General features: G+C 40.0%; 1 protein-coding gene across 1 annotated transcript in view; it reads left to right on the plus strand.

Moving 5' to 3' along the window:
• The window catches only part of MARCHF6 (membrane associated ring-CH-type finger 6), a 72,045-nt gene that overhangs the window by 13,024 nt on the left and 43,248 nt on the right, over positions 1-15,773 (plus strand). The window contains exons 2-4 of the mRNA XM_070476485.1: positions 9,043-9,139; positions 9,918-9,991; positions 11,760-11,903. Of these exons, the coding sequence (XP_070332586.1) occupies positions 9,043-9,139; positions 9,918-9,991; positions 11,760-11,903 (315 nt within the window). The remainder of the gene's footprint in view (positions 1-9,042; positions 9,140-9,917; positions 9,992-11,759; positions 11,904-15,773) is intronic.

A 15,773-nucleotide genomic window follows, 5' to 3' on the forward strand; every position in this document is an offset into this window, starting at 1 on the left:
CTTACTGATTTGCTGAGCATACATCTCAGATGTAAGGGTTATGCCGAGATTCAGAAAGCTGTAGGGTATCAGATGGGTAGCAGACCACCCAACAGTGACTATGACCCTTTTTTGGTGCAAGTTTGGCTTAGGGAAGTGCTTTGGAGCTTCTTGGACTAGCTGCTGAGCTGGTCATTGCCAGTTGTCATATAAAATCCACCTTTCATCGCACATCAACATCTGATCAAGGAATGGTTCATTATTGTTGTGTAGGATAAGAGAAGATGACTCTTCAAAATGATAATGTTTTTTAAAATTTTTGGTTAGCTTATGAGGCAACCCACATAGCTTTTTCACCTTTCCAGTTTGCTTCCAATGCCAAACGAATGTAGAATGTTGACATTGAGTCCTTGGGCAGCTTCTTGTGTAGTTGTAAGAGGATCATTTTCAATGACGACTCTTGGTTGTCACCTTCCGATGGCTGACCACTATACTCCTCATCTTTAAGGCTCTCATCTCCTCTGCAAAACTTCTTGAACCACCACTGCACTGTACATTCGTTAGCAGTTCCTGAGCCAAATGTGGTGTTGATGTTGAGTTCTATCCTCTGCCTTATGACCCATTTTGTACTGAAATAAGATTGCTCGAATTTGCTTTTTGTCTAACATCATCTCTGTAGTCTAAAATAAATATAAAATAAGCAGCAAGTAATGTTATTAGGGAAAAAAAAAAAAACAAGAAATGTGCATTAAAATGATGTATAATGTAACCACATTTAAGAATGTATTCCAGCATCAAACAGCAAATTTAAACAATGCAATAACCGCACTTACTTGTGCACCACCCCAATAGTTTTGCCTTTTCCAGAATGTTATACATGGAATTAAACAGTATGTAGCTATTTGAGTCTGGTTTCTTTCAATGTAACATAATGTATTTGAGATTTATTCATATTGTTGCATATATCAGTAGTCTTATCTTTTTTTTTTTTTTAATGGCTGAGTGGTATTCTGTTGTAGGAATGTGCCACAGTTTATCCATTCCCCAGTTCTGGAATTTTGGGGTTGCTTGTTTCAAGTTTGGGGGAATTACACGTGAAATTCACATAGATTTCTGTGTGAACATAAGTTCTCACTTTACTAGGTCAAATACCTAGGAATAGGATTCCTGAATGTATGATAAGAGTATATATGTTTTTGTTTTTGTCATATTAATAGGTGTGTAGTGGTATCTTATAGTTTAGTCCATGTCTGACTCTTTTGCAACCCCATGGACTATAGCCCCCGACAGTCTCCTCTGTCCGTTGGATTTCCTAGGCAAGAATACAGGAGTCTGTTGCCATTTCCTTCTCCAGGGGATCTGCCAGACCAGGAATCAAACCTGTGTCTTCTGCATTGGCAGACGGGTTCTTTACTGCTGAACCACCAGGGAAGTCCAGTGGTACTTTACTGTGGTTTAAACATTTTTTAAATGTGGGAAAACATACATAACAAGAGTTAGCATCCTAACCATTTTTAAGTGTGTAATTCAGTGGCATTAAATACGAGCACATTGTTGTACAGTTACCAACAACTTACTGTGATTTTAATTTGCATTTCCTTAATGATGTTTGCATTGCTTTCATGATGCTAACTTCTCCAGGTTAGCATCAGAAGCACCAGGTGCTTCTCTGGTGAAGCATCTGTTCAAATCTTTTGCTGAAACTTTCTGGATTATTTTCTATTATTAAGACCCCAATTAGTAAGCTGGACGACGGACTTGAATAGTTCACAGAGAAAAAGAACATGGCAGAATGTGGAAATGATCCAGCTTCACTAGTAATAAAACTACTTAATTAGCTACTGTACAAGTTATTTTTGTCCTTATATTCAGTAATGCAGTGTGTTTTTATTAGACGGAGCAATCTACCATTCAAATGCAAGAAAATAAAGTTGGAGGGGTAGATCGAGATTTATAAGATATTGACATTAAATTATAAAGTAAAACATTCAGGAAAACTTGATCTATAACCAAGGTATGCATGATAAAGTCGAAAAGTTCTCTTTTGGAATTTGGGGCTTGGTTTTAATCCTCATTTCTTTATAAACTTGCTTAATAATATCGTTGGGTTAGTTTAGAACTGGAGTTAGCTGATCTCCATCTGCTCCCCACTTGTCTTTGGTGTCAGAGGCAGTGGTAGGGTTGAAGTTTCTCTTGTACCGTTTGCCTGGATTACGGCAGCAGTTATTGTCTATAAAGTTTTCTGGCTTACTGAGTTGCTGCTTTTCTGGTCCTTTGGCTAGAGGGAGCAGGTTTTCATGGGGAATTTTTTTGGTCTGCTCTCATTATTGTTTCTAGGTTGCCAGCTTCTCCACCTTAGTCTCTAGTTCAGGCTCAGTTCGGTTCAGTCACTGAGTCATGTCTGATTCTTTGCGACCCCATGGACTGCAGCACGCCAGGCCTCCCTGACCATCACCAACTCCCAGAGCTTACTCAGGCTCATGTCCATCAAGTCGGTGATGCCATCCAACCATCTCATCCTCTGTCATCCCCTTCTCCTCCCGCCTTCAATCTTTCTCAGCATCAGGGCCTTTTCTAATGAGATCCAACCAGTCCATCCTAAAGGAAATCAGTTCTGAATATTCATTGGAAGGACTGATGCTGAGGCTGAAACTCCAATACTTTGGCCACCTGATGCAAAGAGCTGACTAGTCCAGGCTGCTTAGACCCAGAGAACTCGCTGCTGTGTGTGTGGTTCCTGGGGCCCCAGCTCCTCTTGCTGTCCTGCCTTTGCTTCGCTCTTCAGTCTTCTTATGTGTGTTTCGTGTATAATATCTTGTGGTTTTAGCTCTCCTTGGCAGGAGGAATAGGGAGAAGACTATTTTATCTTGATCTAGTCTTTACTAGTCTTTTCTAGGCTAAAAGACTTTTCTTTTCTAGTCTTTACTGCTATCTTCTCTAGGAGGAAACTTTATCTTGATTTTCTAGTGATACCTGTTTTTCACATTTTTGTATTTTTTTACATGTGGAAGTAAGTAACTCTTTGTGTCTGGGGTTCTTTATCACTCAACATAATTTTGTGTTGTTGCTGTTCAGTTGCTAAGTTGTATCCAATTCTTTGCAATCCCATGGACTCCAGCACGCCAGGCTTCCCTGTCTTTCCCTGTCTTCTGGAGTTTGCTCATGTCCATTATATATGGACACATACACAAATATATGCAGTTGATCCTGAAACAACACTGGTTTGAACTACTTGGGTCCACTTTTATGTAGATTTCTTCCAGTAATGATATAGTGTTGCCTGTTATCCCCATTCGTGGGTTTCATGTCTGTAAATTCAACCAACTGCAGATCATAATTTTCGTGTGCCTTTGCTTGAATCCGTGGATGCAGACAGAACCTGCGGATGTGGAGGGCCGACTTTGGGACTTGAGTGCCCTGGAGTTTTGCTATACATGGGGTTCCTGGAAGCAATCCATCCATGGATACTGAGGTACAGCTGGACTATAGGCAGTATACCCATGTAAATTAAGGAAAGAACTTCTTTCCCCAACTGTGATCCCTACAAAGTAGCAACTGTTAATAGCTCTTACCTATTCTTCCAGAATAAATGTTCAGCCATGACCTTTATACATTTATGCTTTGTTTCAGGTTTTTCTGCTGGACTATGGATTGGCAGGGAAGAAGCTTCCGTGCCTTCTACTCCATGCGCACAGACTAGTGAAGGAAGCTTGGTTGAGGATATAGACCAGGGCAGCCTAGCTCTTAGGCAGCTTTTCTTGGCCTCCAGTTCCTTGATAAAGGGGATAAGCCACACCTAATCAGGTGTGTGGCTCAGGGCCTACTAAACAGTGTTTGCCTTAAAGTGTTTTATAGCTAAGGCTTATCACCATTCTGGTTGATTTTGAGAAACCGTCTTTGCCTTTCCATTTAGGGAAATATTTATACAGAAAGTACACTTGAACAAAACTCATTTAGTCACAACTTTATCATGTGGGAAAAGACAAAGAATCAATACTACAGAAGAGATTTGTGACATTGTTTCTTGGATCAAATTCTTTTTAGAGTCATTTAGATTAAATGGTTTTAAATTAGATTTGGATTGTTGTTGTCATAGAAATAGACCTTTAGGAATGTTGAGACATATTACTTAGATCTTATTCTGCTTTCTTTCCCTGATGAGGATATAGACAGTGAAAGTTTGAACACATTTTTTTTTTGGCCTTGCCATGTGGCATGTGAAATTCTAGTTTCCTGACCAGGGATTGAATCCATGTCCCCTGCATTAGGAGCTCCAAATCATAACCACTGGACTACCAGGGAAATCCCTTAACACATTTTTAAAAACATGATCACTAAAATAGGAAAATTGCTAACAAAAGTTTTCACATTTGTGTGTGTATATTAAATAAACTACATGCTAAGTCCTCCTACTAGAGAACTTCATGATAAAATTGGACTTGATAGTGTTTAGTAAAATAAAAATTCAGCTATGATATTTCCAAATTGTGTGTTTAATCTTTGATTTATATAGTTTAAAAGTTTAATTATATAAATTTCAAACTCTCACAAATAATTAATGTAGCAAGCCTTCATGCTGCCAGCATCTTGATTCAACAGATACAAGTACGGCTGACAATTGTTTTCTCTCAACTCTTTCCCTCTTGCTTCCCCACACTTCTACTGGATTGTTTTAAAGGAAATCCCAAATATGATATCTTTTCATCAGTAAATGCTTATGTATTCTAAGAGAAAATAACTTATTAAAAAAAACCAACCATAATACCAATATCATTCTGCTTACTGTCTCTATCCTCCCAAGTTTTAAAAGTCCTGTCAAGGGGCTTCCCTGGCAGCCCCGTGGCTAAGACTCGACACTTCCTCTGCAGGGTGCACAAGTTCTGTCCCTGGTTGGGGGACTAAGATCCCACATGCTGTTGGTGCAGCCGAAAAATAAATAAATAAAAATGCCTGTCAGTATTATTGCTATTAACAGGATGATTATTTAATTCTCTTTAGGATATCTCTGTAGTCCCTTTTGTCTTTGGATATAGCCTACTAGGGATGTATGATCATGTTATAAATTCTCTAAAATAATTATTTTCTGTGATTAAGCTTGATATACACAGGTTCATTTGTTTTTGGCTTATTTTCTACTTTGACTATTTGATTCCCACTTTTATTATTATGTAAAAGAGTTCCATGATTCTAAAACAAGATTGATTTAGAAGCCTAAATGTCCCTTCTCTTTCCTTTTATATATTCAGTGGAGCTTGTGAAGTCCCTGATAAAATAATGATAATATTGTTTACGTGTGTATTTTGAGAGAGCCATAGTTACTGTCAATTTTACTGTGGGAAAAAAAATTATATTGGGCAGTGGTTCTCAAACATTTTTGGTCTCAGGATCCCTGTAAACGCTTCTGAAAGACTCAGAAGAACTTTTATTTGCCATATAAGAAAAAAACATTTACAAATTTTTATTTACTTAAAACTCCCATTATGTGTTAATATACATTTTTTTTTCTTGAAAATAACCATATATTCCAAGCCAGAACATTGGTGAAAAGAGTGGATTTGTTTTATATTTGCATATCTTTTAAATGTTTGGTTTAGTGGGAAAAGCTGCATTCAAACAGTTATGTCCTGTGGCCTCTGGAAACCGCCACTGTAAACTGGCAAGACAGTGAGAGAAGACTCTTCGTGTTAGAATGGAGATAGTTTTGACCTTGCAGGGCCCCGGTGAGTCCCAGTTCTGTACTGTAGGCTGTTGAGCAGAGCTCTGGGGCTTGATTTAGATTTGTTGTGCTTGCTTAGTTTTGTGTTCCTTGGTTTGTCCTTTAGAAGGGTGGAATCTTCTGAAAATCAGTGTCTGGATCTAATGGAGATCCAGTCTTCCCAATCATGCTCAACTCCAGCCCCGCCTGCCCCTTGCGGCCGTCCTGTGGAGTGTGGGGAACTGTGGTGCCCCGGGCGGATGGGCGCACCCCGCAGTCTCCACGTCCGGAGCCCCAGGGCCCTCAGCGTTCATATCTAGGAGGAGCCAGGCTGGCCGTCAGCCGTTTGCCCGCTCCTTGGTGGTGGTCCGCGCGTTACATCCCTGTGTCCTTCTGGCCGAGTGTGCCAACAAAGGCTCTCCCTGGCCCAACCCCAGTCCTTCGCCGCATAACTGCTGGCTGCCAGTCACCATGTTTCTGCACCACTTCCCTCTGCCCTGTGTCCTGCCTGCCACGCTCTCTGCTGTGCCCTACTTCCTGCCCCCGGGGCCGCTTGAGAGCTGGTGGGGAGACAGGAAGAGGTGGAGCCACTTGCCCTGTGACTGCACCTGCCCACCCACAGTTGAACTCAAACTCCCCATAAGTGGGGGATCCCGCAGTGGCATACGCCTGTCTCTAAAGTTAATCCACAGAGGTCTAGGCACTTCTGACTGGTACCCCGACATAGCGAATGACTTTGAGTGCAGGTTTGGCTCCTACCTGCAGAACCGTGGTCATTCTAGAACTCATCCATGCCCGTGGGCATCCGCAACTCAGCTCTCATGGTTCTAGGTCAGGAGGAGTGCATGTCCTGTGGCCCTGCTAAGTTGTTGTTTCGACCTGGGCGACTGGTAATTGGGTGACGGGGAACCCAGATTTGGTTCCATAGAGGAAGCCTGGTAATGGACTACCCCATCCAAGGGGTAGCAGACTTGGTACTCGTGACCCAAGGGTGGGGAGGCAGTGATGAAAAAACAGCACTGGTCTCTGGAGATCTGATAGTTGGAATGAGTCCACTTAAAATCCTTTCAGGCGGATCCATTGCATGGCAAATCTAGTACCTGCAGCCGGGGTGATGGTGGTGTGGTTGCTAAGTCGTGTCTGACTCTTGTGACCCTGTGGACTGTACCAGGCTCCTCTGTCCCTGGGATTCTCCAGGCAAGAATACTGGAGTGGACTGCCATTTCTTTTTCTAGGGGGTCTTTGCGACCCAGGAATTGAACCTGGGTCTTTTGCATTGCAGGCAGATTGTTTACCGACTGACCCATGAGGGAAGCAGCCGAGGTAATCTCCAGCTTCAATGGCAGGTTGTTGAGTTCGGTGCAGTTAAAATACTGTGTGATCTGCCGCACGGGTTTATGGATGGGGAGCCTCTGCCCCTATCCCCATGTCCTGCTTCTCCTTGCCCTCCTGGCTCCTAGGCTAGTTTTCCTGGGCTGAAGTGAGGGAGCTGCCTGCCCACTGCTGCCGCTGGAAATCACGGCATGGGACTGTGGTTCTGTTTTGTGTTGGAACTTTGCGGAGGCCGATTAGACATGAAAGCTGGGACGTTCCTACTGCACCGCTGGAGCTCAAAGTCTTAGATCGATGCAAAACGGACCAGAGTGAATGCTGTTGCCATGGATGTTTTTATTAATTAAGGATGAAGGTGAAAAAGGGAGGTTTGAAGAGATTCTGATCCCATGTTCTCTCCATAAACGATGCCAACTGCCAGCATTATTTCCGGTAATGTGCCGGTAGCTTACCGAAAGCAAAGTCCTTCCAATGATGGTAGCTTCAGTGTCTGGTTCTAGAGAATTTGAAGATGCAGTAGTGCAATCTATGCTTAATTTGATACAATTTGGATAACTCTACAGCGACTCCATGGGAACCAGGATTGACAATTTTGGTAGATTTTTCCTGGGTGATGGTGAGTTATGAGTTTATGTGTTTATGTGTTGCTGGAGTGATTTGTCTGGTTTATAGATAACAGAGAGACTAGTGTGCTAACCATAGGTTACCCTGAGCGCTTGATAGCCTTAACTTTGACAAATATTGCTTAGCCGCCCAAGATTGAGCAGTCACAGTTCTGTGATGCTCTTAAGTGGCCCAGAACCGTACCACACTGCTCAGCATGTGTGCTTCCAGTCAGATGGGTGCTGGAGGCTCATTAATAAATCCGTTAGAGAGAGGCTCTGGGTTGCAGCTGTTACTCGTTAGTGAGGAACTCACTGTAAGAGTAGATGAGAAGCTTGCGTCATGTCCCTGCCCCGTGTCCACACTGCCTATTGCCCCTCACTTTCCCACCTTGGGGTTGGTATTTGGCCTTGGTGGTTCGCTGAGAAGCTGTTCTAACTGAAAGTCACTACCAGTTTTGGTAGGTGGTCCTGCGGAAGGACCACATTAATGAACGAGCGAGCTTGATGGCATGCTTTTAGTCCTCTGCATGTCACCTGCCACGCCAGTCAGACTGACCCTTAGAACCACTTAGGGCAGGAGCGTGAGGAGGAGCTGCTGCCCTCTGGCTGCAGACCCGTAGCCCTGCGCTCCTGTAGTTTCTGCTTAAGGCGGCATCTGACTTGTTTCTCTCTGGCCTTCGTGGTCTTGGGGGGGCCCCCTCCACGCCCTGATTGTGTGTGTGTGTGTGTGTGTGTGTGTGTGTCTGTGTCTGTTACAGTGTCTCCCTCTGGTGGAGGGTTGTCCCCAGGGCCGCTCACTGCTGTTTCTGTAAGTCCTGAGATACGTTTTTGTGAAGTTTAAACTTAGGACTGGACTTAGAACTTTGAATTGTTGGCAGAGGAATGGTGATTGATTTTTGCTTATTTCTATCTATAGTCTGTTAGTTATGAGAGTGTGCAGTTTTAGAGCTTCCCCGGTGGCTCAGATGGTAAAGAATCTGCCTGCAGTGCAGGAGACCTGGTTCGATGCTGGAGTCAGTAAGATCCCCTGGAGAAGGGTGTGGCAACACACTCCAGTATTCTTGCCTGGAGAATTCCATGGACAGAGGAGCCTGGAGGGCTATAGTCTGTTGGGTCGCAATGAGGTGGCATGACTGAACGACTAAGCACCATGCAGTTTTAAAGAAAACCACTGTTTCTGTCATTTTCAATTTTTATTTATTTACAGAACTCTCATACAAAGGAACAATTGACCTTTTTATATGATAGGGATTTTAAGTTTCAGATATATTTGGTTATCATCTTGATCACCCTTTTTAGTTCTTCATGATGTTGATTGATGTTTTATGTAGTGACAGAGTCTTTGACAAGCAATATTTTAGTTTTTGGTGGTCTATTAATTTTTTATAAGTTACAACCAAAATAATTCAACTTTTCTTTTTTCATTAATAGACATATGTAGAGTGTGTCGGTCAGAAGGAACGCCTGAGAAGCCTCTTTATCATCCTTGTGTGTGTACTGGCAGTATTAAGTTTATCCATCAAGAATGGTGAGTCGTCCTTCTGGGAGATTTTTGCCTGAGCTTCACTTGTCATCTGTGTAAATAAGGGGAACTGTTTCAATGACTTTATCTGTAACTAGATATTTAAAAATTCTTTTACTGTGTTTGGAGATTATGCATATTCCTTATTACCATGCCATGTCATTTTGGTATATTGTCTTTTGCCCATTTGTTTGTTTCTACCGTGGAGAGCTTATATGTTCATGGGGAGTGTTATGGTTTTCTGGTTTTGCTTAGGATGGTTGTAGCTTACATTGAGGAAATGCTTTGTGTCGGAATACTCAGTGCTTCTATACGTTTTAGCTCATTTAATCCTTACAACAGAAGTGTGAGGTGGAGTACTACTGTTACTCACATGAGGAAACTGAAGCAGACAGAGGTTAAGTTCTCCGTGGCATTGCCCGCCGATTAGCGACAGGCCTGGCCACCAGGCGGCAGTGTTCTCAGACCAGTGTTAGAACCAATGCTGATGCTTGAAGATTCTTTTTATATTCAGTTATCTTTGAGGAGATTACAGTTTACATTAATTAATTGTTCAGTTTAATATAAGCTGCTTTTTAATAGTAGAAACACGTGATTTTTAATCTTTGTTATAATTCTGTACTCTTCGAGGGCATCAGTGATAAAAAAATTAAAGATACTCTGAATTTAAAATGTAAAAGTTCTGTGATATGTAAAACTTTAGTAAAGCAATATTAGTTTTCAGTGAAACCTTAAAATTTCATTGTCATAAATACTATACTTATGAATATGTTTGTAATTGCAGCTTAGTTCAGTGGCTGAAACACAGTCGAAAAGAATACTGTGAATTATGCAAGCACAGATTTGCTTTCACACCAAGTAAGTTCTTCAGAAGTTTTCACTGCATTTCTAGGTTATAACTGGCTACATAAAGGTGTTTAAACAGTTTTAAAGCAACTATGTTCGATTCAATTTGTTTTTGATAGTAATAGAAAGTATTGCTATAGCATTTTGGAAAGCATTTTTTAAAACTACATGTTAACTTTTAACACACGCATGTGTGATTTAATTTGCGAGATATTTTTTCTTTCTTTTTTATATTTTAGATGAGTTCAAACATATACAAAGGTATAGTGAACCTATGTATATCCATCACTCAGTTGCATCCATTTTCAACCCATAGCCCTTACATGTTGTCCCCTATGCTCTTTAACAGCAAACATTTACTGCTTCATACATTCTGTGGATCCGGAATCTGGACCCACCTTTGCTGGGTGTCTCTGGCTCAGCACCTCTCACACACTTGTAGCCAGTCCGTCAGCTGGAGCCCCAGTGTCATCTGAAGGCTTGGCTGGGCGCTGTGGGCTGCGGGCTTTTCCGGAGTCTCTCGGGTTTGTGAGGGTCCGTCCCCTGCAGGCAGTTTCCTGGGGGCCTCTCTCGGTTGCACGTGGGCTTCTCTGGTGGTTCCCTGTGCTCTTGTTCCCACGTCTCCACCCTGATTAAAGAAAATCCTATTTAGGATTTCATCTGTACATATTTTAGCATGTACCTCCAAGACAAGGGTTCTTTTTTAAAAAAAAAAAAATACAGCTATAATACCATTATTTACCCAGAAAAGTGAGTAACTAATGATGCCTTAAATTTGTCAAATATCCCATCCCTATTAAAATTTGGGATTTTTTTTTGAGTTAAAATTGTGTTGGTTGTAATAATAACGACAAATATTTAATTCACTTTTTAAAAACAGGACTTTTTAAGCTCAGTATTTTGTAAGCCTATGGTAAATATTATGCAGATCTTTAGAATTCCAATTATATTTTATAAGTCCTTTTTCTGTTGATTTATACTTAATATTATGTACCTTATAAATAAGTAGATGTTTATATTGGCAAGGTATCAAGAATTTGAAGCCTATTTTCATTCTGGGATCCTAGTACATTGCTCTTCTTCCTCTTCTGCACCCTCCCCCAAAGCTTTTTATGCGTTCGTGTTTGTTTTAAGCATCTTGAACTGCTGAGTATAAATTCTGTAAATTAGTGTTAATTTTACTTTGTTTTTATATAATTAGTTTATATGATTAAAATCATAACAATTTACCATTTGAATGTTGATTGTGCCAAAATGGGAGCGGGGAGTGGCTAACAGACCTCAACAGGCTGTTTGCTCCTGTAGGAAGTACTTCTGTCGCAGATTCTTCTGCACTGCGAGTGCTGCTGCTGAGGCTAGTATTGGGGGAGGGTTCTTTCTTGAGGACCTCTGTCAGCTTCACCTTTTGCTCCTGTATGCTTTATGTGATCTTTGATAATTCTGGAAACTAGTTGGTTATATTGTTTGAGTGCTGAAATGTGTGTGAGTTAGCCTTGCATAAAGTTCCTGGCTCTTGAGTGAGGGGGTGTGTACATCTCTTGAATCTTTTTTCCTGCTCAGAGGCCTATTTTGTTGGCTTTTATATTTATGTGATTTGCTCTCATAAATGACTTCTGGGTAAATGTAGTATTATGTTGTAACTATTTGAATTATTTTTCATATAGGACAAAATAAGTGCAATGCAAAGGTCGACAGTTAGATAGTTCTATCTGCCTACACAGTAACCTATTTTTGAATCTTCATGAAGTTGTGTGAACTTTTTCCTTTCCCCCCATTACAGTTTATTCCCCAGATATGCCTTCGCGGCTTCCAATCCAGGACATATTTGCTGGACTGGTTACAAGTATTGGCACTGCAATACGATATTGGTTTCATTATACACTTGTGGCCTTTGCATGGTTGGGAGTTGTTCCTCTTACAGCATGTGAGTATTCATTACCCTGTGGCTGGAGTTGTTTAAATATTACACAACTGTTTAATATTATAAAGTATTTTTGGTCAATGATGTTTATTAGATATTATAATGTTGTATATTAGGAAAGCCTCATTTGGAACATGTTATTTACCTGAATGAAAAACCATTTTTTAACATCTGAGCTTCTTAAATGAATGTGGGAAAGAAACACAGCTATACAGAGGCTAATAATGAAAGTTCATGAGAGAATTGAAAAAGCAAAATCAAAGCATGATTGAAAGGAAATTGAATTTTACTGAAGTTTATCAGAAGTTTGAAGTTTATTAGAGCTTTCAAAGATGGCAAAAGATGTATTCTTTTGAGTTTTTTTTTTAAATCCCCCTTTAAAAAACACATCCCCAATGGTCCTGAAGAATTGGGAAGTGTATTTTTCAACTACAGGAGTGCCTCTGAGAAATTGGTATACCAACTCTTAGTTGATTCTCTCTGGGTTCTTTGTGTTCTTAAAGACATGGGGAGGATTCAGTAGTGTGTGTGCCAGAGTATGTAGGCAGGATTCTTTAGAGTTAAATGCAAACAAAATTTTTACGTAAGTGTGATTAATATCCTCATATCTTCTTAAATAAGCTTGATGAGTTATGAAAATTTTATGAGAATAGCAGAATAGGTACTATTCACATGAAGAATGAATTAGTGAGCTAGAAGATTGAGCAACGAGTTCACTAGATGTGACTCAGGGATAAGAAGTTGTAAGTATGAGGGAAAAAATTGAGAGATGGAGGCCACATCCAGTTGTTTCAGTATCTGACTAGTAACTAATACCAGAAGGTGAAAGAGAGCGATCTGACTCTGATAAGGGAAAAAGGCAAAGCTAGGCACATTCTAAAGTTTTCCAATGCTGAATAGGGTAGTGTATAGATATTAAGCTTTCATATTATCCTACAAAGTAATGAGCGTCAGGCTGGCTGAATGTTAGAAGACAGCTGACACTTCAAAATTTGACAAAACTTTTGAACCTAAAGTCTTATACACGTAAATTATTCTCAGATAGAAGGACAAATGCAGACTTTTCAATAGAGGCAAGGAGTTGGAAAGTTTACTACTTCAAATTATTTATGAAATAGTGTTTGAAAACATATTTTACTAAAGAGAGCAAGGAATCAAAGAGAAAGGTGTAATTTACAAAGAAAAACAAGTACTTCTTACAGCTAAATTATAATTGTTGTTAATATACAATAATTGGAGTAGGAAATGGCTGCCCACTCCAGTATTCCTGCCTCAAAAATTCCATGGACGGAGGAGCCTGCTGGCTACAGTCCATGGGGTTGCAAAGAGTTGGACGTGACTGAGCATGCATGCACTACAGTTTTTTAGGTGTCAGTCTGAAACTAAAATTCTGGGTGATCTTCACATGAAAGAACCTTGTGAGGGGAGGATAGAAATAAGAACTTTTTAGATTGTTTGTCTTTCTTGTGGGGAAATTATAGATGCTTTAGACAAAACAAGAGAATACAGTGCAAATACACATTAAAAATAAAGGCATAGCTAAGTAAGAGTCCAGAACTAGCAAAGTGATTAAGAGTAGAGGTGCCACCACTGCTCAGGGGTGGAAAGATGGCCATTTCAATAAGCAGTATAAGCATCAGCCGGTTGGGCATACGGAGAAAAACGAACCACACCATCACCTCCCACCTGACCCAAGTTAATTTTAGATAGATCATAAGTCTGATTGTGAACATTAAAATTAAAGAATTTCTAAAAGATAATATGTTAGAACAACCGTAAAAGAATGAGAAATTTAACTTAATTAAAGTTAAGGTTTTTCATTCATGCTCAGATACCCTTAAGAGAGAAAGGCAAGCTACAGAGTGAGAGAAGGTATATGCAGTTCACATATCTAACAAAGGACTTGTATCCAGGATATATGCAAGGATATTTAATAAAAGAAGTATTAAATCTAAGAGAAAGGCAGACAAGCCAATTAAAACTTGGACAGCAGATGTAAACAGGTGTTTCTGGAAAGAAGATTAAATAGCCAGAAAGCACATGACAAGACAAGCCAATTAAATCGTGGACAGGAGATTTGAACAGGTGTTTCTGGAAAGAAGATTAAATAGCCAATAAGCACATGAAAAGATGCTCAGTATCATTAGTTATCAGGGGAAGGCACAAGAAGGTACTCTACAGAATCAGCAGAATGGCTGAAGTTTAGGAAAAAAGACAGTGCCAAATGCTTTTTATTAGGATGCGGATCATCTGAAACATGTATTCATCAGTAGTGATTAATATAAATATTGTATAACCATCTTGGAAAGCTGTTTGGCATTATCTGTCAGTGGTTAATATTTGAAATACATTATGACCCAGCAGTTCTATTTCTGGGCATATTGATTACAGTAATATTCACAGGACACTTGTATATAGTAGTGTGATGACTGCAGCTCTGCAGATAGCAGTCTAAAACTGGAGCCAACCAGGTGGCAGTAGAATGGACGCTGCCCACTCACCCCTGTAGTGGGGTTCCGCACAGTGATGACGGAAGGGCTGGCTCTCTGACGTGGGGTAACATGGGTGAGCTTCACTTCTTTGAGAGAAAGAAGCCAGCCACGAGAGTATGAACTGTATGACTGCATTTATGTGACGTTTTAAAATAGGCAAGCTGATCGGCAGTAATAGAGATCAGAATAGTGGTTACCTTGTGCTGGCAATACTGACTGGGAAGCAGCTTGAAGGAGCCTTCTGGAGAGCTAGAAATGTGGGGAATCTTATCTGGGTGGCAGTTACTTAGATATATAGTGATGTAAAAATTCACACAGATACACCTAAGATTTATGTGAATTTTACCTTAATAAAAAAGTAATAAAACTTAAAGGTAACCACTCGGAGAATAGAAGTAAGATAGTGAGTTTTTATCCTAGGGAGTAGGAATAGGAGACAGCGAATAAAATTTGAAGTCCAACAAAGGACAGGAAAGACAAGAAGGGAGGACAGAGAAAGAGGAGTGAAAGTGATCACAGTAGCTGTGATAACTGTGTACATATGAAAGTGTTCCACTACGAGAAAGAAGTACAAAACACCCGGGGCTGTTGTTAGATTTGTTAGCTAACAAAACACAGGAACAGTATTCTACCAGTCAGATATTCTTCAAGATGAAACACTTTAAATGAGGAAAAGCATTTTATTTCATATTAATAAAAGAAAACAACACTTTTTATGCATCAGCAAACAGGAATGTAAAACATTCACAGTGATAGTGAAAAACTAACACACTTCTCTGAAATCAGTAGATCAAATAATCAAAAGTTAAGTAAGGACATTGAGGATTTAAGTAACAGGTAACAAGCTTGCTTTCTGTTCTGACTTGTTTACACATACACTCACACACAATTAAAATCTATGTCATACTTCTTTCTTTAAGTTAGCAATGTACCCATGACTGTCTTCATGTAGGAAGGTGTTGAACTGCCCTATTTTTAAGCACACTAGTAAGGAGGCCTTTAATTTATGAATCTATTTTCTTATCTACAGACAATTGGCCTTCTGTCAGTTTTACTTTGCTATAAACATACTTGCTTTGAATATTTTATACTCAGATGTAAGCAAATTGTATTACAGAAAACCTTTTCCTATCTTTCTATTTTGACTTGACATTTGAAAACAGCCATTGAAGTTACTGTAAATTTTTGGTACAAGGCTATAGAGGATGCTTAAACTAACACACAAGTACTGGTTTGAAAGAAAACCTCAACTTTTGGGCCTCATTTCCAAATCTATTCCTGCCTATTCTGGTAAGAGGATAGGGGATGGCTATATATTGGCCCTTCCTTCATATTTTCCCTTCGTGGCCAGGTTGAAGATTTTGTCCTTTTGAAGACCCTT

The sequence above is a fragment of the Odocoileus virginianus genome, chromosome 14 (genome assembly GCF_023699985.2).
Source record: "Odocoileus virginianus isolate 20LAN1187 ecotype Illinois chromosome 14, Ovbor_1.2, whole genome shotgun sequence".
Classification (NCBI taxonomy): Eukaryota; Metazoa; Chordata; class Mammalia; order Artiodactyla; family Cervidae; genus Odocoileus; species Odocoileus virginianus.